The following is a 25,052-nucleotide window of genomic DNA, read 5'->3' as shown; positions in this document are numbered from 1 at the left end:
CTGTTACTACTTTGACTGCTGGCTTAAGGGTGGAACAACTCTTACCCCCAATCCGTGTTTGTACCTTTTATGAAGAGCGGAGAGACGAAACAACAGCGCTAGATTCCTGCCTTGAACAGGTAGTTTAAAAATAGCTATTGTTATAGTTATTTAGACTGAAAACAGCCCTGCGTTAAAACTGTAGGGAGATGTGTTAGTAGTGTGTTGTGTAAGCTACCAGTGAGACATGAAGAACAATCCTGAAAGTCCAGTTTGAGTAACAGATTATGCTTTTAAGGGCTTATTGAACAGCAAAACCCTGCACAACATTGTGTAATACTCAATAACAGGATTTTACAACTTTGGAAAGTAATTTTTGCTGGATGACTCTGTGTTGGCAGCCATGCTACATCGTCGGACTGACATTCAGTTAAAAATTAGAAAGCTGCAGGGCTCAAGTCAGTCTGAACGTGGCCTTAGAAAGCAGGATCGGAACATGAAATTATGTCATAAAATTCATCACCCAAATTAATAGATAAATATTGAGTTAGTAACAGTCATCTCTATTGTAATGTTCCTCGCGTTTCATAAAGTCAGTCCCTTTTAAATGTTTGTACATATGTTAGAATATCGTCAAATGTTTCTCAAACAGAAAGCCCAAAATAAGGCCAGTGTAGGGTGACATGAAAGAACAGCAACAGTTTGCTCATTTTAATTAGTGTATTCAGTTTTTCTTTTTTCTCTGTGCCTTCTGTGGAAAGTGTATTTTTTGAGCACTCAGGGAAACTTTGCCATCTAATTAGGCAGCACCAGATTAAGTAAAGTCTGGGGTGGGCCTACTGTGTGCAGCAGACAGTGCTCTGTCAAATAAGACCAGCACTGCCCTCTACTGGAAAAACAATGTCAGTGACAACAGCTTGTTTTCATTTTTAAATACAGTTTATTTTATTAAAGTGCAAGGGCCCATATTGGAAAAGATCACATGTCTCATCTATTGTTGGTGTCCTATTGCTACAGTTTTTAAAATGTTATTGTGTTTTGTGTCCAGGTTGCCTGAAACAGCTGTCCATCCTAAAGGTGGACCAGAACAGACTAACCCACCTGACTGATTCAATAGGAGAGTGTGAAAACCTCACAGAACTCGTCTTGACAGAGAACCTTTTACAGGTAGGGAGATATAAACCACTTCCAGCAGCCCTGCACTGACCCAGTTGGGATTTATGTGTGCACATCAATACCCAAGTCCAATTAACAGCTATTAAGCTTCATTATCATTCCACTGAATATTAATGGCTCCCTTCTTACTCCCTCAAAGTCACTTCCTCGCTCGCTGGGCAAGCTGAAGAAGCTGACCAACCTGAATGTAGACCGTAACCGTTTGGGCAGCGTGCCCAAAGAGCTGGGCGGCTGTGCCAGCCTCAACGTTCTCTCACTGAGAGACAATCGCCTGGGCAAGCTGCCTGCTGAGCTTGCAGATGCCACTGAGCTGCATGTGCTGGATGTGGCTGGAAACAGGTAAACCACACTTAACACGCTGAACTGTGTAAAAAGAAAAAAAAAAGTCACAGCAGCCTTTCATGCTAAGGTCAAAGATTTAATTAGAATGCCTTTGCCAAGAGGGTTTTTTGGCGTTACCAGTATCCTGCAGAGACATTGCTCCTCCAATTTTGCCTGTTTACTGTGTTCAGGAGATAATAATATCACCGCATGTAGAAGTATTTTTAAAGCTGTGGTACTAAATTATGGAAATAATGTCTCGAAAACCTCAAGCAAATGCATCACTGTCGAAGGGTCTTTGGTAATTTCCAAAAGGTTCAAGAGGGTGCAAGCTTTCTGCAGAAGTATGAAGGTTATTCCTGTATTATTTTATTCTCCCTGTGTTCACTTAACAGTGCACGTCCAAATGTATGAATGCATTAAATTATAGTTTCTTTAAACTCTTAACTTCACGTTAGAGAGTTTTGTGATTGCCGATTTAACTCTGTCAGATCAGAAAAGTACCAGGTGAATGATAATTAATGTTTCTTACTGAACAGAATACGTTTTGGCTCATCCTTCATCCTTTCTTTTGTCCAGATTACAAAACCTGCCTTTTGCCCTAACAAACCTCAACCTGAAGGCCATGTGGCTTGCAGAGAACCAGTCACAGCCAATGCTCAAGTTCCAGACAGAGGACGATGAGCGCACGGGAGAGAAGGTGCTGACCTGCTATTTACTACCCCAGCAGCCTTCCCCGAGCCTTGGTGAGTGGCACTGAGCCAATGCAGTGTGAAGTTTTAATTGGATTGTTTTTCATTAGACATATATGACAGGATAAGTCTTGGTCTGTCACTCAAATCTGTAAGACATTTAAATCTTCTGTGCATGTGTCCTAATGCAACTCTATCACGTTTTAAATCACAATAGTGTGACTTTACTTGATTCTTTGTTGTTATATGACAATGCATATTTTTGAGACATATCTGTTCAACAAATTGATCCTTAAATCTCTTATTTTTAATAATAAGATAGTATGTTATTTGCTGTATTAACTGGTAGGAAAGCTGGCTCATATATGGAGCTACAGTTTGTATTAGTTATTTAGATAACTTGTGGTAACTCATAAAACCCCACATGGTTTGTGAGACTTTGCAGAATCTTGTTCTGGAAGCTGTCCTCTCAAAAGTATTCTATCTTTAAGCTTATATTGACAACTTTCTCCACTCAACACTTAACCTTCATGCTCTACAGAGAACCTGCTGCAGAACAGTGTAGATGACAGCTGGACGGACAGCAACCTGAATCGAGTGTCAGTCATCCAGTTCCAGGAAGAGACCAAGGCTGAGGACGAGGATGATGAGGCTGCTGCAGAGCGCAGAGTGAGGAAACACAACAATACAGTGTCACCTATTTTCCTTTATATGTCTTTTCGCTCAGATTATTTTTTGTTTTGCCCTTCTTCTCAGCATTGATACTGTACATCTCTGTTGTCATTTGTCTGAGCTTATCCTGATTGAAAATAGTTTTGCTTTGAGTGAGACATCAAGTCCAAGTGAAAGGGGATTCTTTTTTTATTTTCACCAAGTCATGTGACTGTTTTCTGTGCTTGATCAAAGTTATGAAGCTCCATACTTATGCCAATTTGTTGACTTATTCACATTCAATCTGTTGTTCTTTGTGTCAGGGCCTTCAGCGCAGAGCCACGCCGCACCCTAGTGAGCTGAAGGTGATGAAGAAGGTGATCGAGGAGAGGAGGAATGAAGCTTACACATCCAGACCTGATGGAGAAGAAGAGTCCCCTGATCCACAGGTACACACATCAAACTGTGTAATGATAATTTTGTCAAGTCTGTCAGCAGCCAGTTATCATTTAGAGATTTGATTTTGTTGTAGTAATCTATCTGGCTTGTGACATCACTCACATGCTGTGTTTACACTGATAAAAGGCCTCACTATGCACAAAATAAAAACAGAAATGTACCTCCACTTATTGCGTCATTAGTCAGTGGTAAACTTGATCCTGAATTAATGGAATTGATGCTTTTGGTTTAAGGAGAAACGGCTCAGTGACCTCTCCAATCAGAGTCACGACTCTCAGGTGTCCAATAGCACACTGTCAGCCACCTCCCATGAGGACAGACAAAACGTGACCGTGGCCTCACAAAGGGAAGACCTTGTAGACGGCCACTCCCCTCAGGATGAGGAAGAGCTGGATGAGATGGAGGTGGAGTACATTGAGGTGAATATTTAAAACATCTTATTCATAAAATTGTGAGAATCTGTATGTATTTACCTGGCTAAAACCTTTTTAAGAAGAAAGACTGTTCCCCTAGTTGACTCAAGGAAAATTCTCTCTGGTCCCCTCTTCTCTAGCCCACGGTGCACTTTGCAGAGGAGCCCATCATCCGTGGTTTGGAGGAAGACGAAGACGAGGATGGGGAAGATGGCGAGAAGAGTGACGAGGAGGAGAGGCCGGCTCTCCCCGCAGAGAAGCAGCGTCTGATCAGAAAGGACACGCCACACTACAAGAAGCACTTCAAAATCACCAAGCTGCCCAAGCCTGAGGCGGTGGCTGCGCTGCTGCAGGGCTTCAGTCCTGACGGCCTGAACTCTTCGACACAAGCTGATGAGGACGAGCAGGACGAAGAGGACGAGCAAAATATACACACCCCTCAGCACCATCACAGAATGGAGGAGCTTGACGACAGCCGGCTCCAGGTCAACTCCAGTCAAGTAAAGGTAACGAATAGTTCCCACCACTGGCAGGGTGCAGTTCAGGAAGCTGGGTCGAAACTTATGCATATTATGAGTAGAAAAAAAACAATATTTCACCACCTACATTTGCATCCTTATTAGAAATCCCGTCCATAGTCTTATAGTGTAGGCACATCACACAGCACATCAGTTTATTAACTTATAATATGCTCATATATTCTATTCATGTTGAGAATATATTTAAATTGAATATATTTTTTGCTTGCTCATTGCATCTATGCAAACGCTTAATACTGTATGCATAGAGTGCTCTTACCACCTTGCAAGTTGCATTCAGTTTGGAGTGGGCTGCCAGCATATATTAAGGATGTGGCATTGCATGCAGGGTCACTGGTCACAGTGAAATTAAAGATGTCTACCCTTGAGCTGTAAATCAAAGTGTTTTCCTCAGGAGCTGATTTTGTGGTTTAACCACAAACTCGACAAGTCTCAGAGCTTTGCTTCGTCTTTGCTCTGTCTCACGCAAAGACAAGATGTCCTTCAACAAACACATACAAACACTTTCAGTACCTAACATCATTGAGATTTCTTTGACACGTAAACATAAAAAAGCTTACACACATTGTCTTATACTTGGAGAAGAAATAGATAAATGTCACTTTAAACCTTTTTGCTTCCACTTGAGGTAGCTTCCTGATCTTTGTTTATGCACAATTAACGTACCAGATATGAATTCTTTGATGTTAAATGTTAAATATTCCTTCCACACAAGCAGCTGCAGGCCTTTCTTGCACAACACTGGCCCAGCTCAGTACTAAACTTCTCCTGATTCCATTGAATAATGACATTTTCACACTCTGCTCTTGTAACATTGTGCTTGTGTGCTTGTTAAGAATGAATGGAGTGCGTGAAGTCTGCGCTGGTGCTGCTTATGAAAATGAATCTCCTTATTACTGATCATTAGTATTTGGGGAGACTTGATGAATTATTTTTTTTGATTTATCACGCTGATTGTAGAAATCCTTTTTAACACTATGATCAAACATCATCATCTCGCCAAATCTGTTTTGTGTGTGTTTGTGAATGTGGGTCTGTTTGAGTGGCTGACCCCAGACCAACCAGAGCTTGTGCAGGCAGAGCTGGAATATGAGATCCAACGAGCCTTGTTTGTGTCATATGGTAATAATCTTTTATGGGATGTTTAAATTATTGCAGAGAGTAAGATTGTAGGGCTGTACCCAACTCAGAATATATCAGTCAAGTCTGATTTGGCTGTTCAAGTATAGATTTTAATGCTGCATTTAAGTGCTCCTCAGATGATCCCATTTCTCAAGTTGAAAAGTTGTTCTTCTGACTTTGCTGTGTTTATGAGCTTTAAGTGGTAACATGGGAACAACATGAACGCTACAAAGAAGATGTGTTGTATTTTATTGCTCTTGAACAACACATTGATAACAGTTTGAAGCTTTATATTACAAAGTGATTTTGTCCCAGACTCCCAGATTTGAATTAAGCAAAGTTTATTACTATCAACTGAGCATTTACTTTTCATCCACCATGTCTCTGCATATATGACGTCAACCTGGCAACTCACGCACCAAAATTTTTGCCCACTTTTCCCAGTTGTTGTTCCGTCCCGAGGGGGCGTTCACATGAATTTTCGCAGTTGGGAGCTCATTTTTTCTATTATTCTGACACCACATGAATGCACAGTAAAAGTTTGAATGGGTTTCTGTGGGATATTCAGGATGACCGCAATGTTTACGCTAAGCAAGTTAGCCTTCCAAGCTAATCTGTGCTAACTACACAAATGACAGATTGGAAATGCGAAACAACACTTTTTGCAGACACTAGATATCAAATAAAAAGCCAGGCGCGATATGGTATTGAGTTGTTTGAGCTGTAAATTCACCACTTCTAAGCAGAAGGCAGATGATAACGTTATCACAGAGCCTGACCAGGCAAACCTCTCTTCCTCCTGCCTGTACTGGAGAGCAGTGTGAAAGCGAGGTGCACTCACTCTGCAGCTAAATCTGGGGACTGAAACGTACACTGCACTCTAACTGACACAAAAACAAAACTGAAAAAAACAGCTGCACGACTTGAAGGATTTCATTTGACTGAGGGTTCTCCAACTCATGATTCGAATCCTTGACATTCAGTGGCAGCCCTGTAAGATCCTGAGGTGCACAACTGATGATGTATCGGGGGGTGGCTCTGCCAGGTGGTCACGGCTGAAACACCTATGCTCTGGCATGAAGCGGGCTGTAACTCCAGGGATTGTAACACCAAGTCCTAACTGATGAAAACATTGTTCTTGTAAATCAGATCCAGCAAAAAAAAATTTCAGTTGCTGTGATTTTCTTAAACCTTTTTGTGGAACTTTCTGTGAATTACTTTTCAAAAATTTTCTCAGATATTTTGGCTTTTTGCAGGCTGAAAGTATACTATGATCTTGTACCATATTTTCTTTTAAGAAAGTAGGCATGTTGTTTGAATTAAAGATTACTCCTGGAGGAATTTTCTCTCTGTGGTGTGGAGGCTGGGCTTACTCTGGTATGGGAGCTTTTGCCTTCTTTTGTCCGCTCTCTCTACACTGTGTGTGTTGCGCTGTAGCTCAGCTCCTTGGTCCTGTCCTTTCATCTCTGCCTGTATTTGCTTCTGGTGGCTGGGGTGTGAGTGTGGGATCATTTCTGCTTCAAGGTGGTCCATCCCAGTGGACTTTTAAGTCCCACAACCTGCAAGCAGACATTTGAGTGTTGGTGTGTTTGGTGAAGTTTATGGAAAGTGTGAGAAAGTGTATTTTGTTTTACTTTTCAGTGGGTGTGTGAGCATATTTTTATTTTGGCCTGACTAATCCGCATGCCTCTCGCTGGTTCCTGTCCTAACAGGGGGTGTCATTTGATCAAGTCAATAATCTGCTGATTGAACCTGCTCGAATTGAGGAGGAAGAGGTCTGTACATACTCTTTCCTGTCCAGTATGTCTCTCTATGTCCCCCACTCACCCACTCATTCACCCACCTGTATTTAGAGGTGGAAAAGTTCCAACAGAAATCCATGGTTAATCCAAGCCAATCATTAGGAGCCCCCTAACCACAACTCATCTGTGAGATGGCCAGTGTGGCAGAACCAGGATGCGGGAAGGAAGTAGCCATGTTTTATTTATTACAGTCATTATCTTTTTCCTTTTCCTTTTTGCAGGTGTCACAAATGTGCTGCGTTTAAGTGCATCAGGGGAAATTAGATGCACTCCAGATATTGATAAATTGTTGACAATAATTTATATTTTTCTACTCAGATGTATCCATGTATCTAACCAGCTTCAGTTAGCGAAGTAAATGTCCTATAGGATTTGACTGAACACTTACTGTAGGTCCCTTAATAATGAATCAAATGCCAATGGGGTCAGCTTGGTTAACTTACTGTTACACACTAGCTAACAGTTTCTTTTTCATGATGTGACAAACATATAATGTGCACATGCATCTCTCCTTTATTTCTCACTTTTAGACTTAATTTCAGATATTTCCTACTTATTTTGTTTGTTAATTTTATCATGAAAAGCCGTCATAACTGTTAATCACCATTGATATTTTGTCTAGTCCATCCTTGTGCAAGCTCTTAGTCACAGGACAAAATTTCCATACATAATGTTCATGTGTAACCTTACACAGAAATCACAGTTTGGTTCATATCCTGGTTCAGTGGTCACGGCTTGATCTGAGTTTGATACAGCGGGAAAAAAACAAACATATAGGGATACATTTCTCCTCATTTATTTTTAACAGACAGTAGTGCAAGTGTCAAAGACGGACAAAATCCTCTTGTAGGGGACTAAGGTCACATTTTGCCCTCTGGCAACTTTGGTTAACTATTTTTATCAGAATAAGACCCTTCTGTATTACACTGTAGGAACACTGAGCTGAGATTTTTGTCAAAAGGCAACAGGTCACAGCAGGCTATTAAACTGTAAAGCATTGCTTATGGTATGAAATTGAAAATACAAAATTAAGAGAATAGTAAAAAATAAAATTTGTGCGTCAGGATGACAGTTACGATAAGTTCCAAATTGCCTCTACGCCAATGTGAATGCCAATCCAGTAACTGTTTTATAGTGTTTTGTTTCTAAGTCTAGAGGCTGCTTTAAAAGCAGCGGGGAGAGGGAGTTCAGGTCCAGTTTGTTTTTTTATCTTCATCCTGGTGATCGGCACATCTGGGTGATGCTGTCGAATGTGTGTTAGGGTGTTGGATGTCTATCCATTCACAAAACCTACAATTATGAAGCAACACTGCCAAACTATCCTGTCCTTGTGAAATTTGGTTTTGCGTAATGTACACCAATCTACAAACTGTGTATTCTGTGTGTGGCTGCATGCACGAAACTATGCCCCCGCACTGTGACATTTTGGCACATATACACAAACCATTACAACCTTAATTATGTTGTGCCATTCATATCTACCACCAGTACTGCAGCTCTAAATCTAACAGGTTCATCATGACGGCTGCTTCTTTTATGGCACCACCCTTGCAACATTATCCATTACAAAAGTGATCCACCATATTTTTTATCCACAAGGAGTTGCAGTGAACATTTGACTGACCCCTGATTATAAAATAAAATAACCACCAGTAAGATGAGGTGCAGCAGGCCTTTTTATTTATCTCCTTAATCATTTGTAGGCTCCTTTTCTTTTTTGCTGGTACAGGAAAAGGTTAAGCTTAAAGCCTTACATGTTGAGCCTCAGATGTCCTCTAGTAGAGCATGTAAGTTAAACAGAATTCTAATGTTTAATCTTGGAGTTTTGTTTGGCCATCCACTGAATAAACAGTGCTAAGTAAATATCAAATACAGAGCTCTGAGTAACAGCATAGTCTGTAGTGCCAGATGACTTTTGGTAATAAACATATTGTATGTAATGTAGAATCAACAACCCCTGTGTTTACAGTGAACCACAGCTTTGCTTATGGCGCAGCACTTGAAACCATAAATACTTTTGTTGGTCGCCTTGCAAGTATTATTAATTTGTTGGAAACCCTGACCTTCACAAGTAATCATTAGTCCCCTGGATGCCCTCAGTTGTGTTGTTTTCCTCAAGTTAATCCACATCTCTAAAATGTTCACACAATGTTCACACATTTTAGGCAGAATTTGCCCCCAAACAGCTAAAACTGTAGCCACAGTAGTATGAATCCCAGTCCAGCATCAGGTTCTGCCACACTACGTCTCTGCCACGCTACCTTTCCTCTGCTTCTGCTGCTTCACTCCATTTCATCACCTGTCCACTCCATGTTGCCCTGGGATGAATGGGCTGCTTCACCAGCTTCCTCCAGGTGTCTTTGTTTGGTTCATAGCAGGTAACTCAACTGCCAACAAGAGGAGGAGCTCCAGACTGATGAAGATGGAAGAAGTTTACTTCTCAGTAGTTTGATTTTGATATTGTAAACACTAATAGATTACACATGACTCAAGTTTTAAAATTGCTGAAATGACAATATTTGAATTGTTAAAGGGATGGTTCAGACTTTTTAAAGAGGGGTTGTATGAGTGTCCATAGTCAGTGTGTGACCTACAGTAGACGGCGGTCTGCACGCCCCCAGTTTGAAGAGGCAAACAGGAGTACCACCACAGAAGCTAAGCCATGTACTGCTGTGGGCAGGGGCAGCAAGAATATGTTTTTTATCCACCAAAAAAGGCCCAACTAAAAATATCACTGTCGGTTTAAGTGCACACTATATTTTGAATATTTTCACCACTTTATTGTACGGTCAGACAGTAATTTTTTAAGGGAAACTGAAACCATTATATTGCTCCTTCAAAGCCAGACTCCTTTGACAAAAACTGTAATTTTACCTCACAGAACACAGGAGCTGCTGGTCTACCGCTGCCTCGATTAGTCAGTTTGTTTGTGTTATTATTGCGTGACTTTGGTGTTTAAAGGGTTTGCTTGGATTTACCATAGTTACATAATAATGCAAACAAACGACCTGATCAAGGCAGCAGTAGACCAACAGCTCCCATATTTCCAACAAAGTAAAATTACTGTTTTCGTCAATGTAGTCCTACTTTTAAGAGAGCGTACACCTTTACTGATATAGATTAAATACATTTGGCTAAAATACATTTCGATGCTGACCCTGTCCACAGCAGTACATTGCTTAGCTTCTGTGTCAGACTCCTGCCTGCTTCTCCAAACTTGGAGCGTAATACACTGACAATCAAGAAGTACTTCATATAACCCCACTTCAAGAAGTCCAACCTATCCCTTTAATCGTCTGTAGATTTTTTTTTGTTTTGTATTTGTTTCTTTTATTTTTTAAATGTCTAGCATGCTTTTGTTTATAGCGTTGATTTCTCTCTAATGCTGTCCAGTCTTGGTGAAGACAACTTGTACTGAAACGTGTCGCTGGACGGGTACCATTTACTATTGCATGAAAAATGTCTCTGCCAGTCAAGTTTTTGTGATCTTAAAGACATTTGTAGTTATGTCTGTATTGTTTGCTAAAGAAATGATCTCATTATAACAAATACTGGGGTATCTACACTACAAGTCCAACACCGTCTCCACATCCAGGACACAGCACACTCTTTTCATCTGTTACTCCTGACGTTTCCCCCTTTTCCTTCCACCTGTCCCTCATTTGTCCGCAGTTCCTCCCCTGTTTTGCATGGCTTGCAAGTACACAGAATATACATAAACTGTTATGCCATATGTAGTGTTTACCTCACATGTTTTAAAGTCCCTTGTCCTGCACATACACAAGACACATTGTATGTTTAAGTAAGGATCAACCCTATGTGAGTCCAATTCAAGAAGGCCCTTGGCTGTTTATTTATTTTTTCACTTTACATATGTCTGAAGTCTACTGCCAGTTAAGTGGTTACTGATAGATGACCATTTTTTGGCCATGCTGTTTTCAGTATACTTACAAGCATACAGCTTACTTACCTTAAGAGTAACTTTGGTATTTTACAACCTGGATCCTATTTTCTCATGTTTTAAGTGTCTAAGTGACTAACAGAGAAGACTGGTCCAGTATTGAGCAAGAGCTGTGAAACAGGCTCTAATGTAACCACCCTGGGTATATGCACACTGTAAATTTACTTAAAGTGTTTGTTTTAACCACTGACAGGCTCAGATTATTCTAAGTGTCTGACAGCATAATGGAAAAGATCCCTACAGAAATAGACCTTTTGTCAAAGAGAAAGATCTTCTCTCTTTAACCAGAAACAGCCCTGAAATTGCTTCTGTCAAACTCACCAGACTCCATTTGAATAAACAGTGATTTTATCCTTGTAAAATACACTTCATTTAAAGTTGACAAAACCAAAACAAACTCACAAAAAACATCTTGGTTCATCTTTCCACATCTTTCCTTAATTCACCCAGTTAAATGTGAAATGTGCTGACCCTATACAAGTTAAAAATTTAGTTCTTTTAAATGGAGTCTGGTGGATTTGGTGATAACAATGTCAGGGCTTTTTTTTTTTTTTTTTGGTTGAACAAAAGGCTCATACTCAAGAACGTCTAGTGGATGTAATTTGACAGTGTACACACGCCCTGAGACTTGCATTGCAGCCTGTTAAGGGGCTGCTGCCTGCAGCACTTTTGCTCAATATTGGACCAGTTTCAAAAATCCTTGTTTGCATTAGTTACTTTGACACAAAACATGGGAAAATAGAGTTCAGGTTAACAAATACTAAACATACTCTTTAAAATGTCTGTAAAGCTAAATTCAAGGCACAAATCATCCATCTTCCACTTGAAACTGACGTTAGGCTCCAGACAAGTCAATGTGTCTCTCCATCTATCTGTTAGCATGATGACAGGATGCTGCTGTGATAAGACTGACATCACCTTCTGGCAGAAAGAGGGAGGTCACCCATAATTTATATAATGAAGTATAAGATGTGACAATAAATGGCAATCAACTTTTAATTAATGAAATTAACAACATTGTGGGCTCGCCTCCCTCTCAATCTGTCCTGAGCTGAGTGGTGTTTAGAGGGGTTTCATTAGTAGTTGTGTTGACTCCTCCCTCCTCAACTTGCAGCACACGCTGACCATAATGCGACAAACAGGCGGACTGGGTATCAGCATAGCAGGAGGGAAAGGATCTACACCTTACAAGGGGGATGACGAGGTAAGATGTGTAAGTGGAGTCTGGATAGGATCAAGAAATCATATCCTGTTGATTACACACATTAATTTCTCTTCTTGTTGATGTGTTCAGGGAATCTTCATCTCCAGAGTATCTGAAGAGGGTCCTGCAGCCAGAGCAGGAGTTAAAGTGGGAGACAAACTCCTGGAGGTAAAACAGTTTGTGTTAACTTTTCCTTTTGCAACACTTACCTGTTTTACAGCATTACAAGTCAGTCATTCTCTCTTTGTCTCAGGTGAACGGAGTGGACCTCCATGAAGCAGAACATCACACAGCAGTTGAAGCTCTGCGTAGCTCCGGTGCTACGGTTTCCATGTCGGTGCTACGAGAGCGTATGGTGGAGCCAGAGAACGCCATCACTACCACGCCGCTGAGGCCAGAGGACGACTACTTCCCACGGGAGAGACGGAGCAGTGGCATTGCCTTCAACTCAGAGTCGACTCCCAGCGGGCCTCGACAGCGGCTGTCCACCTGCCTGATCCGAAACGACAAGGGGCTGGGATTCAGCATCGCAGGGGGCAAAGGCTCAACGCCCTACCGCACAGCAGACACGGTGAGACATGCAAAGACACCACTAAACCATGATCTGACTATAGATTACATTGTGTATAGGCTATGGAGAACATATTTGATGGCTTCCTCTCAGTGAGGTGCCTTGTATACATCATGGTTTCAGATAGTGCTGGGCGATATGGTTGATATCAATATCCCAATATTGTTTTAAGAACCTTTTTCAATTAGGTTTCAATAAGTTGATTAATCAGTCAGTAGACTGATGAAAAAATGAGTCACAAGTGTGTTGATAACTAAAAGTTTCATCAGTCGAATCAGTCATTTTTCAAGAAAAAACCCCCAATAACAATTATTTGCAGGCTACAGCTTGCTCATCTTCTAGGTTTAACGCTTTTCTTTTTCATGTATGATATATGACTGAGGTCTGGCTTCATCAGCAGGCTGTTGTTGGCCCACAGCCGCCAGTTTAATAGGCCTTCTCAAAAGCTTAAAACACTATCTTTCATACTGTCACTAATAATAAGTCTTGAAGTTAGGAAGTTAGGTCACAGAGTGTTTGCAGTCTCCGTTGCAGCAATCTGTCTTTTAACAGCGTCTATTCTAGCCGCAGAGTTTACAGTCATCACCAGGGAGACGGAGATATGAATAGCCAGCCCTGACACCTGATAGGTCCAGTGTAACTGGACAGGCTGAGGTGTATTTATTTGGGCCAGTGCAATACTGCTTTGCAACTCATGCAGCTCAACGAGCCCACAAAGAGGAAAGGACTCATACACTGATGAATTAGGCGGGTCTGACTGTAAGTCTTGCCTCTTGGATGCAGTGACTTGGTTGGTTATTGGTTGATCTGGGGAGGAGGTGCAGTAGACTTTGCTCCTGCATGTGTTTATACATTTTGTTTTAATGAGGCAGAGTTCAGCTGTGTTTTTATTTGTTTAACAAAGTGTGTAATTTGTTTGAGAAAAGAGACAGCATGTCTCAGGGGTCGTGGTTTTAATGAGCTGCCTGTGCTGCAGAGTCCTAATGTGTCTTAGTGATCAAAGACTACATTGTTTATCAGCTGTAAAGCATGTGTAGTTTTCTTTGTTTATGTTTACAACTTTAAATCACAATTTGTGGCATTGTGGGCTGCTGTTATCTCAGTGTTCTTTTATTGATTACCATTGGCACGCTTTATGAAGGTAGTTCTATTATTGGCTCAGATCCACACTGTGGGATATCACACATTGACTGACTGGTAACTGAACTTCTAGACAGCTCAGAGTTAGCACACTGATTCATCACAGCATTGCACCCTGTTGCACCAGACCCGTTTACCAGGACCCTGTTTAATTTGATACACACACAGGAGGCCAGCAAAGATTCATGGAATAACTTGGTAACTGCTCCCACTTGTTTAACCATTTTTAGATACCGAGTATCAGTAACGTCTCTTTTTATATGCAGTTCTTAAAGGTATACTATGCAGGGTTTTCCTGAAAAAAAGAAAAAATAACCCCTCTCAGTCATTGCTTATGACCTGCTAGAAGTGTGTGATGGTGTATTTTTCTGCAGAGATCTGCTGTCTGCCTGTATTTTCACGTGTGTTGCCAAACACACGTGCAATTCTTGCATACTACACCTTTAAAAAACAGTGTTAACAAGTCTTAAAATATGTATAGCAATACAAAGTAATTTATTCAGAAATAGGTGAAAGTTTAATATTTGACAATTTCTCTCATCTCTCCTCAGGGAATCTACATCTCTCGCATCGCAGAAGGGGGAGCGGCACACAGAGACAACATACTGCATGTAGGCGACAGGGTGATCTCTGTGAGTACTACCCATCACCTCCATGCAGGCATCAGTATTCAGTGTGATCAGAACAGGGCTTCCTTTACAGTGTTGTCATGGATATGAGAATGAGAATCAATTTGTTTTTTCTCCTTTTTCTCTTCATGGATTACCTCTAGTAGAGGTTTAGATATAACACAGTACATCCTGAGAAATGGACATTGGTGTTGTTATAGCTGGCCACACAGCATGACCTGATAATGTTATCTGTAATTAATCTAGATCTGGGTCCTTTGTTCTCAGTTTTGCAGAGGGTGTCCCAATTTTATCTTGCACAATGTAAAGGAAACACTTAATGTTATTATTGCTACATGTGTTAATATTTTTATTGTGAATGAGCCCACAACACTGCTTTATCACTCAAGTTAAGTCTTGTCATAACTCAAATAGATCAGACTAACTTGTGTCAGATCCCATTCTGACCACATGCAAAAAAAATGTACTCCTCAGACTTCACTCTCACACATCAGGTTCATAAGTTTGCAGCTGAGATGAAATACTAATGTAGTCCTCGTACTAATTCTCTTTTCTTGGATGCAAATTGTCTCACTCTTTTAGTAAAATAGTGCAGCATTTAGGTTATATGTTTCACCGCTAAAAGGTTCGTGCATGGCGACTCCAGTCTCTTTTATTTCTTTCACTGATCACAGTCCAAGCTTGGCTTTGCTCTCTTTTAACGTCAGCATATTAGAAGCTCTTTGAGTTGCATGTTTTTACTGACATCACACACTGTTACTGTAAACTGAATGAAGGTGGCTGATTTTGACTCGTCCTGCTGTTCCTCTCCAGTGTGCTGAATGTGAAACTGCTCCTACTCTGTTTCTTTAAAGCACTCCTCCCTGCTCCCTGGAAATCACAGAAAAGCTACTTGATTATCCTCTTTGCTTTCTCTCCGGGCTTACTCTCCTCTTTCGTCCGGCAGTTTTTCTTTTGTCTATTCGTAGGCTGCCCCTCTTTCTCACACTCTCTTCATCTGCATGCTCATTAATGTGTTAAGTGCATCTCCTTGCCTGTTTGGTGGTGGGTATGGTGGTTGGGGTGGAGTGGGCTGATCCTGTATGCTGCAGCATATCAGCCAATGGTAGGAGCTGGTACTGTCGGGTCAGTGCTGACCTCTGCTTGTCACTTAGGACCAGAGTGCAGTTTTAAGACTGTGCATGCCTGAAAGCTACCCCCTTATCTAAAAGCTAATAATTCAGTAATTATTTAGGACATTCCTGCTTGCCTTTGTTGACTTAAGATCAAACTTTTTGGAGCAACACCAGTTGTATTTTAAGTAAATAAAGGCAAGAAGGGGTAGGAAATTGTTGATTACATCAAAGGAGAACAGCATAAGCTTACTTTAGGGAATTTCATAACTTTTTGGGAAATATAGCTTTGCTTGCTAGTAGCTTTTCACCCTCAAGGAAGCTCTGCCAGCTTACATTGCCAGCAGCAGCCCACTGTTTCCCCTGCTCCCTCTTTTTCTCTACCTGTTCCTGTTGCTCTGTATAGGTGTTGAGTTCTTCTCCAAATAACCATACTCACTTTGGTGCACTCACAAACTCACAGTGAAATAAATATCAGCCTGATAAATAAATATTTTTGAATGATGGGGTGTGCAGTCTGACAAGAGGGGACAGATGGCAGCATGCCGTTTTAAGCATGTATTTGTTTTTTTAATGTTCCTCCGGCCGTTGGTAAATGTGGCCCATTGTCATTGGGAGCGTCCTGGTGGGCTGACACCCTCCGTGGTTGGTTTTACTGTCGATCCAGATCAATGGTGTAGACATGACAGAGGCCAGGCATGACCAGGCAGTAGCGCTCCTTACCGGCACCTCCCCCACCATCGCCCTCCTAGTGGAGCGAGACCTGAGTGCACCAGGGGGCTCTCCAGGTCAATCCCGGGCGCGAGCCCACTCCCCTCCACCCCCAGAGCCCTCAGATTCACCAGACCAGGAGGAGGACGGCCTCACCCTTCATGGGAACAACCTAAGCCGCATGGAGGACGAGTATCCAATCGAGGTGAGAGCTCTCAGGAGCAACTTCCGTTTTTCAATTTGTTGAATAGCTTTTTAGTTTTATTCGATGATGCTGTAAAAGCCTCATGAAGGCATTCAGCGTTAATGTTTTGTTATTTGGCCCCTGCCTTATCCTTAATGCTGTCCAGTTCCAGAGAAGATGGTGCATGGTATGAAGGCTTGGTCTAATTTAAATAATGGTGTACTTTAGAGTGTAGCATTTGCAGTTGTCAATAATTCAAATATGTTTACTTAAAGGGATAGTTTTGATTTTTTAAGTGGGGTCGTATGAGGTACTTATCCATAGTCGGTACATTACCTACAGTAGATGGCGTTTGGCACGCCCCCAGTTTGGAGAAGCAGGCCGGGTGCCAACACAGAAGCTAAGTAATGTACTGCTGTGGATGGGGGGCAGCAGCAAAACATATTTTAGCCACCTAAAACAATCAGTGTCACTTTAAATGTATGCTATATTGTAAGTATCTTTACAGCTTTACCTCAACTTGAGACAGCCTCCTCAGACGAAGGAGCCATTAACAGCTTCAGTTCGTCAAAGCCACCAGACTCCATTGAAAAAAACAGAAATTTTATGCTTGCTGAATACAGCAGTTGCTCGTCTACTGTTGCCTCAGTCAGTAAGTTAGTTTGTGTTATTGTGTGACTTTGGTGAGTCTGACTTAACCCTTTAAAACACCAAAGTCACACAGTAACACAAACAAACTAACTGATGGAGGCAGTGGTAGACCAGCAGCTACTGTGTTCAGCAATGTTTAATCATAGTTTTCTCAGTGGAGTCTGGTAGCCTTGAAGAGACCATTGTAACGGCTTCATTTCCCTAATGGAAGCTGTGAAAATATACTATATATAGCGTACACTTGAACTGATAAAGATTTTTTTTAGGTAGCTAAGATATATTTTGCTGCTGCAGCATTACATTACTTAGCTTCCGTGTTAGATTCCTGCCCATTTCTACAAGTTGGGAGTGCGCTTGACATCTAGTGTAGGTTATTTACTGACTATGGTCAAGTACTCACACAACCCCACTTCAAAAAAGCCAAACTATCCCTTTAATAGTGGCTCCTGTAAAGAGATGTATGTGCAAGCTGTAGGTTGGTCTGAGTTAATTAGACAAATTATAGATGTAGACATGACTGTGACCTGATCTTTAGTTGATTGACTTTTGTCAGATTTAGACTTGAATTGTTTAAAAATCTCTTGTTACAACAAATCTTCTATTTCTAATCCTAACAGGAAGTGACCCTGGTGAAGTCAGGTGGCCCTCTAGGCCTGAGCATCGTGGGCGGCAGCGATCATGCCAGCCATCCGTTCGGCATCAATGAACCTGGAGTGTTCATCTCAAAGGTATGACTTTGACATTGAGTCTTTGAGTTGAGTTGTGACTCTTGTGTTTTTTTAACCTCTCCCAAAGTACATTTTGTGTCTCACTCTTTACGGCCCGTCTTGTCATCAGGTGATCCCTCATGGTCTAGCATGTCAAAGTGGACTGCGTGTCGGCGACCGAATATTAGAAGTGAACGCCATCGACCTGCGTCATGCCACACACCAGGAGGCTGTGCGAGCCCTGCTAGCCAACAAGCAGGAGATCCGTATGTTAGTGCGGAGGGACCCTTCACCGCCTGGGATGCAGGTGAGGCCATCAACTCAACCAAATATATACATACTAACATAAGCTGATGCGTTTTCATCTGATGAGCCATTTATATGTCATTACAGGAAATTATGATCCAGAAGCAGCCAGGGGAGAAGCTTGGCATCAGTATTCGTGGAGGGGCCAAGGGTCATGCAGGAAACCCCTTCGACCCCACAGATGAAGGCATCTTCATCTCTAAGGTTCTGATACATTGTCCAATACTGGATAGCATTACAGTTATGAAGCTTTATCTAAATCCATATCCCATCAAACTGAGAACTATAAGCACGCTCAGTCTGCTGTCTACAGAAGAATTAAGCAATGCAAATTTCTACCGAGAAAAAAGCGGTATTAAAGTTGTTGACGGAGAAAGTAAGGACAAAGTATTTAAAGTAACGTATAAGATGACACAGGAAATTCATTATTATTTTGTTAGACACTCCGAGGCAGTTACAGTCATCAACTAACCTGTATCTATATTCGAACAGGTGAGTTCGACTGGTGCCGCAGCAAGAGACAGCCGGTTGAAGGTTGGCATGCGTATTCTGGAGGTGAACAACCACAGCCTGCTGGGGATGACGCACACAGAGGCCGTGCGAGTGCTTCGAGCTGTGGGAGACTCTCTGGTCCTGCTGATGTGTGATGGCTTCGACCCACAAAACGTGGCTGCAGTGGAGGTGAGACAGCAGGAGCAGTTGGATTTAGGCAGCATTGACTATCTTTGTTGTTTTGAGATAATGCATCATAAATTCAAAATGGTGGACGGGAGAGGACATGCACCAAGTATCTCAGGAGCAATTGTTTTATCTTTTAATTCTGAGACAAACAGACGTGTAAAATGTACATTTTCCACAAAATAAGATGTTAAAAGTATTTATAACCAGATTTTAATGACATTTTGTCTTACATTTCTCTCTCTGACTAAAAAATGCATCTGTCCACTCCTGTGGATGTTACTGTGCCAAAGGGTATACTGTGGTTTAAAAAGTAATTTAATAAAACTCAATATAGGTCCATGTTATGTTATGTTCTTATGTGTTTTTACTTTGTGATTTTATAATTCAATACTGATGACATTTTGAAACAAAACCTTTTTTGGGTCCATTTCCAGGCGTCTCCCGGCATCATTGCCAACCCATTTGCAACTGGCATCGTCCGTAAGAACAGTATGGAGAGCATCTCTTCTATAGACCGAGACCTGAGCCCAGAGGAGATTGACATCATGCAGAAGGTACGACACAGATTATACACAGTTTTATACACTGACCATTATCTTTACTAAATACCTATCGTTATTACGAACAGTAACATTATCTGTGCAGTTAAGGTGAGGTTATTGCACTCACTGTGCACTTAGTGGTCATGCACTGTTTACATCTGACAAAGCCCAAAAGCCCTGAGTAAAGGGAGTGAACATTGTTAGTTAGTATTCCAGGAAACACGCTGCACCTCATTCATCCACATACCAGGAGTCACTCTGGCAATTTTGAAACGACAGTGGTCAAGTCAACACGTGAATCAGCTGTTTTGTTCAGCCATTCTGTGCACTGTGCTCTCACAGCAGTTTGGTGTTAGCAGGTGGAGTTTTCAACCACAGCACAGTTCAACTCACTCCAAACAGACACGCCACGCATACCCATCTTTTCACCATGGCAGCCAGAAAGCGCCAGCACAGTTGTTTATTTTGTCTAGATGAGCTTTTGGGAGACTGCCCGTACTAAAGGAATGTAGGGGCTTGGTGGTTTATTGAATGCTAGTGTCTGTTGATCTGCACACGTTGATCAACTTGGAGTTTTTGTCGTACAGCCTTTATCAAAGCACACACATGGAAAGGCATGGAGATTGCATCGGTTTAAATGACTCTTCCACTAAGGTTTACAGGATGAATACTAACTGTTTATTGGGAGTGTAAGGATCTTAAAACTTGCTCTTCTCCAGGAGTCTGAGATGGTGAGAGAGACATCACAGTGGGAGCGAGAAGAGATGGAGAAAGTGGTAAGTGAAACTGAAAATCCATGACTGTTTTGGGAAGGCTAGAGGTAAAACTGATGAGCAGATAGATGTCAATAAAGCAAGGCAAGAGAATACAGTTTGTGGTTCATGAAAAATGCAGAACACGGGTGTGTACAATAAGGTTGAGCTTTCAGAGGCAGAAGCTCAGGTTTGTCTGTTATCGGGTGAATGAAGCTTCTCCTCTGCACCCTGTGTGGGTAATGTGTTTGAAAGAACTATTCCTGTAATGTCCCACCTTGCATGCTTTATTTTCTGCTCCCATAGCTAATGAATAGAGTGCTTTCTAATGTGTGCGGATCTATCCTTTCTTTCCCTTCTGTTTTTTCTCTCATCTCTCCTTTACTTTTGGTGTGTTTGGTGTGATAAAAAAAAATCATCCAATCATCCCATCTCCATACCACTTCCCCACTGCTGTGTTTCTCCACCTCACCCCCCTGTAACACTTCTGTCCTCTTCTATAAATCTTACATCTTCTCATTTCACCTCTCATCACATCACTGTGTGGCTGTGTGTGGTTGGGTCTCTTCCCCTCTGTACTCTCCTCCCCTTCCTCTCTTGGTGAAGGAGCGTATGCGCTTGGAGCGTGAGGAGGCAACTCGCCTGCTAGAAGAGGAGACTGAGGTGAGACACTCCTCATCGGCAGGGTTGCAGACAACCTTCCTGGAAGTCTACGCAAACAAAAATACCACAGCACTACCTCTATGGGATTTTAGAATGCATTAGAACGTCCCATTTAGTTTGGGACCCCCACCTGAGCAGGCGTCCCAAGTACAAAGATTGTGTCCTTACTGCAGCGGCTGCAGTTCGACTCCAACCCACAATAAGAAACTTTAGAATAAAACCGGACTTATCCTTAAATATAATGACACGATACATACTGAGCATTGGTGAATTTCTCTAGCCAGTTCTCATTTGCAACAGAAGTGTGGATCCTTCACTTCACAGGAATCAATGGTTATCTACAAATCTATACGTAGTCTTTAATTTGAAAAAAATCTTGCTTATTGTGTAATTGTTGCCAGAAAATAAGATGAAGTTGTGTGTCCTCCCAAAATGTCTGTGTGACTTTATTTACAAGTCAAAATAGAGTGCAGCCATAGTCTTTCTTTTTTATTATCTACATTAAGGATGCAGCACCCAGTCTTCAAGTTCTAATTGTGAGTTGCGTCTTATCTGTTGTGTAATAAACCTCAGTCTTGTCCTCTTCTCACCTCTGCTTCCTGTTTATTTCTCTTCAGAACATTGGCACTGGACCTCTAAAACTTGACTACAAAACCCTGGCGGCTCTGCCCACCACCAGTCTGCAGAAGCTCAACAGGGTAAGACCCTCTGTATGTTGTAATGTCTCCAGGCAGAGGTAGAAGATACACAGGTCTTTACACTAAGGCTGCATCCACACTAATAAGTTTTCGTCTTGTATCTACACCTCTCTGGCGTTTCTGAACCCCTAAAACAAAGACCTTTGAAAAGCTGCTGACCCCATATTAGTTTGAAAACTGCAGAGTTGCATTTTAATCAGGACGGGCAGAGACTTCCGAAAATGATGACCCAGACAACTATGTACGTTTACTTCCCTTCCTAATCGGCTCTTAAAAGTCACTATTGTCAAGCCAAAACCATTTTAGCTAGGCCTTCATACCTTACTTACGAAACTGCTAAAACGTGTGTGTGTGTGTGTGTGTGGTGATCATTTTTGTTTTAAAACACCACTTTTAAATTAAAACATATTAGTGTGGATGTGGCCTAACTGTTAGGAATCCTTTTCAACCTGTTTAAAAAAGAGTGCAGTCCTCTGAAGCTGTAAACTGCTTGTATTTCTGAGGTATGTTGGAAGTGGCCTTCAAGCCTCAGAATAGACCTCCTTATGGAATCTCGTGTTTTTATGTCCCGGGAAACTCTTGAGTGACCCAGAGCCGACCAGTTGCCCCACCAGGAGCAGGAATGTTAACCTCTCTCCATGTCAAAACCCCAAGTCACCATTACTGATGGTGGCTCTAAGGCCAAACCAGTGCAACAAATCAAGCTAGAGTGATGTAATCATGTCCTACATTAATTAACAAGAGCAGATGTGACCACCCTGGATTGATGAAATGACATGAAGATCAAGGACTTATCAAGAAGTTTGGGAAAAGAAAATGAAGACCAGGAATCAAGACAAGAAAAGAGTGAAAGTGGCTGCGGAAAAATAAAAGTATCTATGAAGTACAGAAGGAGGAGGACTTGAAAGGAAGCATGGCTGCAGAGAGGGCACTGTCCTGGTTGATAAATTGAGTGTGTGAAAGAGGTAGGGTGATTGGGGGGAAGGGGACAGCTGCCCGCTATCAACCGGCCTATCCTCTGCGATATTTTAAACCTGCATCTGGCTCTGAATTGGATGCAGTCTCTTGGGTGGGTGGGGTGATAGAAAAGGAGGGAGGGTGTTGTCTAAGAGGAACAGACAAGTGTTTCAGTTGGAGTTCCTCAAGTCTTCAGAGGAGTAAGTTGGAGTGGACCGTCCTGTTTCCATCTTGCAGTGAGTACCGAGATGTTCAACTGGTGTTTGATCAATTTATTATTTTTCTTTCTCTCTGTCTTGATTCATTTTCTCCTCTTTATTTTTATCCAAGTGTCTGTGTTAAGTGTCAAACAGGAGATTATCAATTTGACTTTGTTTATGACCTGCTTAGACTTTTTAGAGTTCTTGAAACCTGAGCACCAAAAGGATTTGATTGTGTGTTCCATTACCCACCCTTGAATACACACCTTTGAGCTACCATGCACTAAAGAAAGAGTTATTGTTCTTTTATTAACATTTAGGTCCCATAACTTTAAATAGACAGCTATTATGACTTTGTTTTTCTGCCCTACTTGTAGATCTCTGGCCTTCTTAGATTGTCCAAGAGAACCTAACCTACATTTCACACGCAGCTGTTAATGTGCGGCGCCTTAGAGCTGGATTTGCTTCTCCAGCACACGTGGTCCTGCTCAAACTGTATCACAGTGAGCCTTTATCAACTGCCTGCAATGTGTTGTCAAAGGTTTAGCTTAAAAAAACAGAGGTGGTTCTTGTTGAAAAATGGTGGTCTAGAAATGTTAAGAAAGCCAAACGGAGTGTGTTTTTAGTGATAGTGACAAGTTTTACTGTGTTTTTTATAAGAAGTGAGGTGTCAGGCTGAAGAGCTGACTTTAAGGTCATGTAATGTCACTGGAAAGAAGAATCAGAATCCAGTTTGTTGCCATGTGGGTTTTCACTAGCTCACCTAGTAGAGCAGACGCCCCATGTACAAAGGCCTTGTCCTTCCGGCAGTGGCAAAGGGTTTGGTCCAACCCACGGCCCCCCACTGCATGCCGCAATGAAACCAGTAACATGCCTGTAGGGGCCAGTAAAGTGCTTTGGGGCCCTTTGTAAGTTATTTTGTTAGAATAGCATAGCATATATTTTTCATATCTAAACATTATGATAAATCTATTGCTGTTTTGGGCCCCAGGCAGTTGCCTACCTTGCCCAGTAGTCTGCACCTGGAAGTCTTCCTTTTATCTCTAATATTATCTCTTCTGCTGCTTAAATATTCTTCCAAGAAGCATTTACTACACTGTTGTAGAAATAGGGAGTAACACAATTCAGGTTCTGGTTCCCAGCATGGCGGGCAGCTCAGTGTGTCGGCATGCCTGGCGCACCAGCAGCCTTGCTCTCCTCTCTAACACCAAAAACCCCAGCTGTCCCTCACAGTTTGTGTCGGAGCCAAAAGGGCACTCGTTCACATTCCAACCCACTGACCCTCATCACACCACAGACTCTTATAGTCAGCGTGTAGGGACACACATTACTGCCTCACAATGCCCGCTGTATTCTTAGTGCGGCTATTTTGATTATCACCAGATATGTCAAGGTCACGTCGAGTTATCTGGGACGACCTGAAGCTTTTTAGGAGGTGTTTTTTCGTGTGTGGTTTGTTAAAACATGACACTTCTGTGGCTGCAGTTACAGTATCAGGTTTCTTTACATGGGTCGGGTTAAACAGAACATATTTTCCCCCCTCCTACAGTGACATCACCCGTCCTCCATGTTAGGTACAGTAAGAGCTGAAGGAGCCTGAATGTCTCGCTGATCTGATAATATAGTTATTTAAGGCAGAGAGGTTAAGAGGCTGGACTGCAGTAATATGTCTGGTGGTGTACACCAGCAGTTAACAAGTCGTGGATGATGCGTAACAGAGTATTTAGGAAAGATTTAGTGATGTGAGTAACTCTTTTAGCAGCTACAGGCTTGTGTGTCAAGTGTCCGTTTACAAAAGCACGTCATTAAATGAAAGGGAATTACTCCTCATCTTACGTTAGATTAATTTGGAGGTTTGTAACAGGTTATATTTATTTACCAAATGTTTTCTAGTGTTTGCTGTATTTGTTTCAAGTTGACTGACGGGGGCTTACAACATTAGGGGAAAACAACACATCTGCCTTTGTAGATCTATTTTTATTTGCTACTCTTCAAGGAGAGCTCTGATTTATTACAACTTGGATGTTGATGTAGTATGTTCAGCTATCAGTTATGATAACATTGTGCTCACCAGGATGACTGCTGACGTCTCTAGATGCTTAAAAGAAGTCAAAAACACAAACAGTCAGGAAACCCGACAGATTTTAAATGAAGAAAAGCTTGTTTGGAAGAGAAGACAAAGAACAATTAGTACATAAACTGTTTTAATATCCATTATATATCCATATA

The 25,052-nt window shown here is 41.7% G+C and overlaps 1 protein-coding gene across 31 annotated transcripts in view; it reads left to right on the top strand.

The window, feature by feature from the left end:
- scrib (scribble planar cell polarity protein) overlaps positions 1–25,052 on the top strand; it is an 81,221-nt gene that overhangs the window by 36,920 nt on the left and 19,249 nt on the right. For 23 of the 31 annotated variants that reach the window (XM_078162492.1, XM_078162490.1, XM_078162488.1 and 20 more), the window contains exons 9-29: positions 1,028–1,146; positions 1,295–1,494; positions 2,056–2,222; positions 2,710–2,837; positions 3,143–3,268; positions 3,512–3,697; positions 3,832–4,197; positions 7,065–7,127; positions 12,230–12,319; positions 12,410–12,487; positions 12,573–12,890; positions 14,582–14,662; positions 16,439–16,687; positions 17,935–18,045; positions 18,155–18,331; positions 18,418–18,534; positions 18,823–19,011; positions 19,446–19,565; positions 20,273–20,329; positions 20,912–20,968; positions 21,586–21,666. In XM_078162492.1, the coding sequence (XP_078018618.1) occupies positions 1,028–1,146; positions 1,295–1,494; positions 2,056–2,222; positions 2,710–2,837; positions 3,143–3,268; positions 3,512–3,697; positions 3,832–4,197; positions 7,065–7,127; positions 12,230–12,319; positions 12,410–12,487; positions 12,573–12,890; positions 14,582–14,662; positions 16,439–16,687; positions 17,935–18,045; positions 18,155–18,331; positions 18,418–18,534; positions 18,823–19,011; positions 19,446–19,565; positions 20,273–20,329; positions 20,912–20,968; positions 21,586–21,666 (3,080 nt within the window). The remainder of the gene's footprint in view (positions 1–1,027; positions 1,147–1,294; positions 1,495–2,055; positions 2,223–2,709; positions 2,838–3,142; positions 3,269–3,511; positions 3,698–3,831; positions 4,198–7,064; positions 7,128–12,229; positions 12,320–12,409; positions 12,488–12,572; positions 12,891–14,581; positions 14,663–16,438; positions 16,688–17,934; positions 18,046–18,154; positions 18,332–18,417; positions 18,535–18,822; positions 19,012–19,445; positions 19,566–20,272; positions 20,330–20,911; positions 20,969–21,585; positions 21,667–25,052) is intronic. The other 8 variants (XM_078162493.1, XM_078162491.1, XM_078162487.1 and 5 more) reach the window with 2 other exon arrangements.

Source organism: Epinephelus lanceolatus, chromosome 20 (genome assembly GCF_041903045.1).
Source record: "Epinephelus lanceolatus isolate andai-2023 chromosome 20, ASM4190304v1, whole genome shotgun sequence".
Lineage (NCBI taxonomy): Eukaryota > Metazoa > Chordata > Actinopteri > Perciformes > Serranidae > Epinephelus > Epinephelus lanceolatus.
This window is presented reverse-complemented; position numbering and strand designations above follow the sequence as displayed.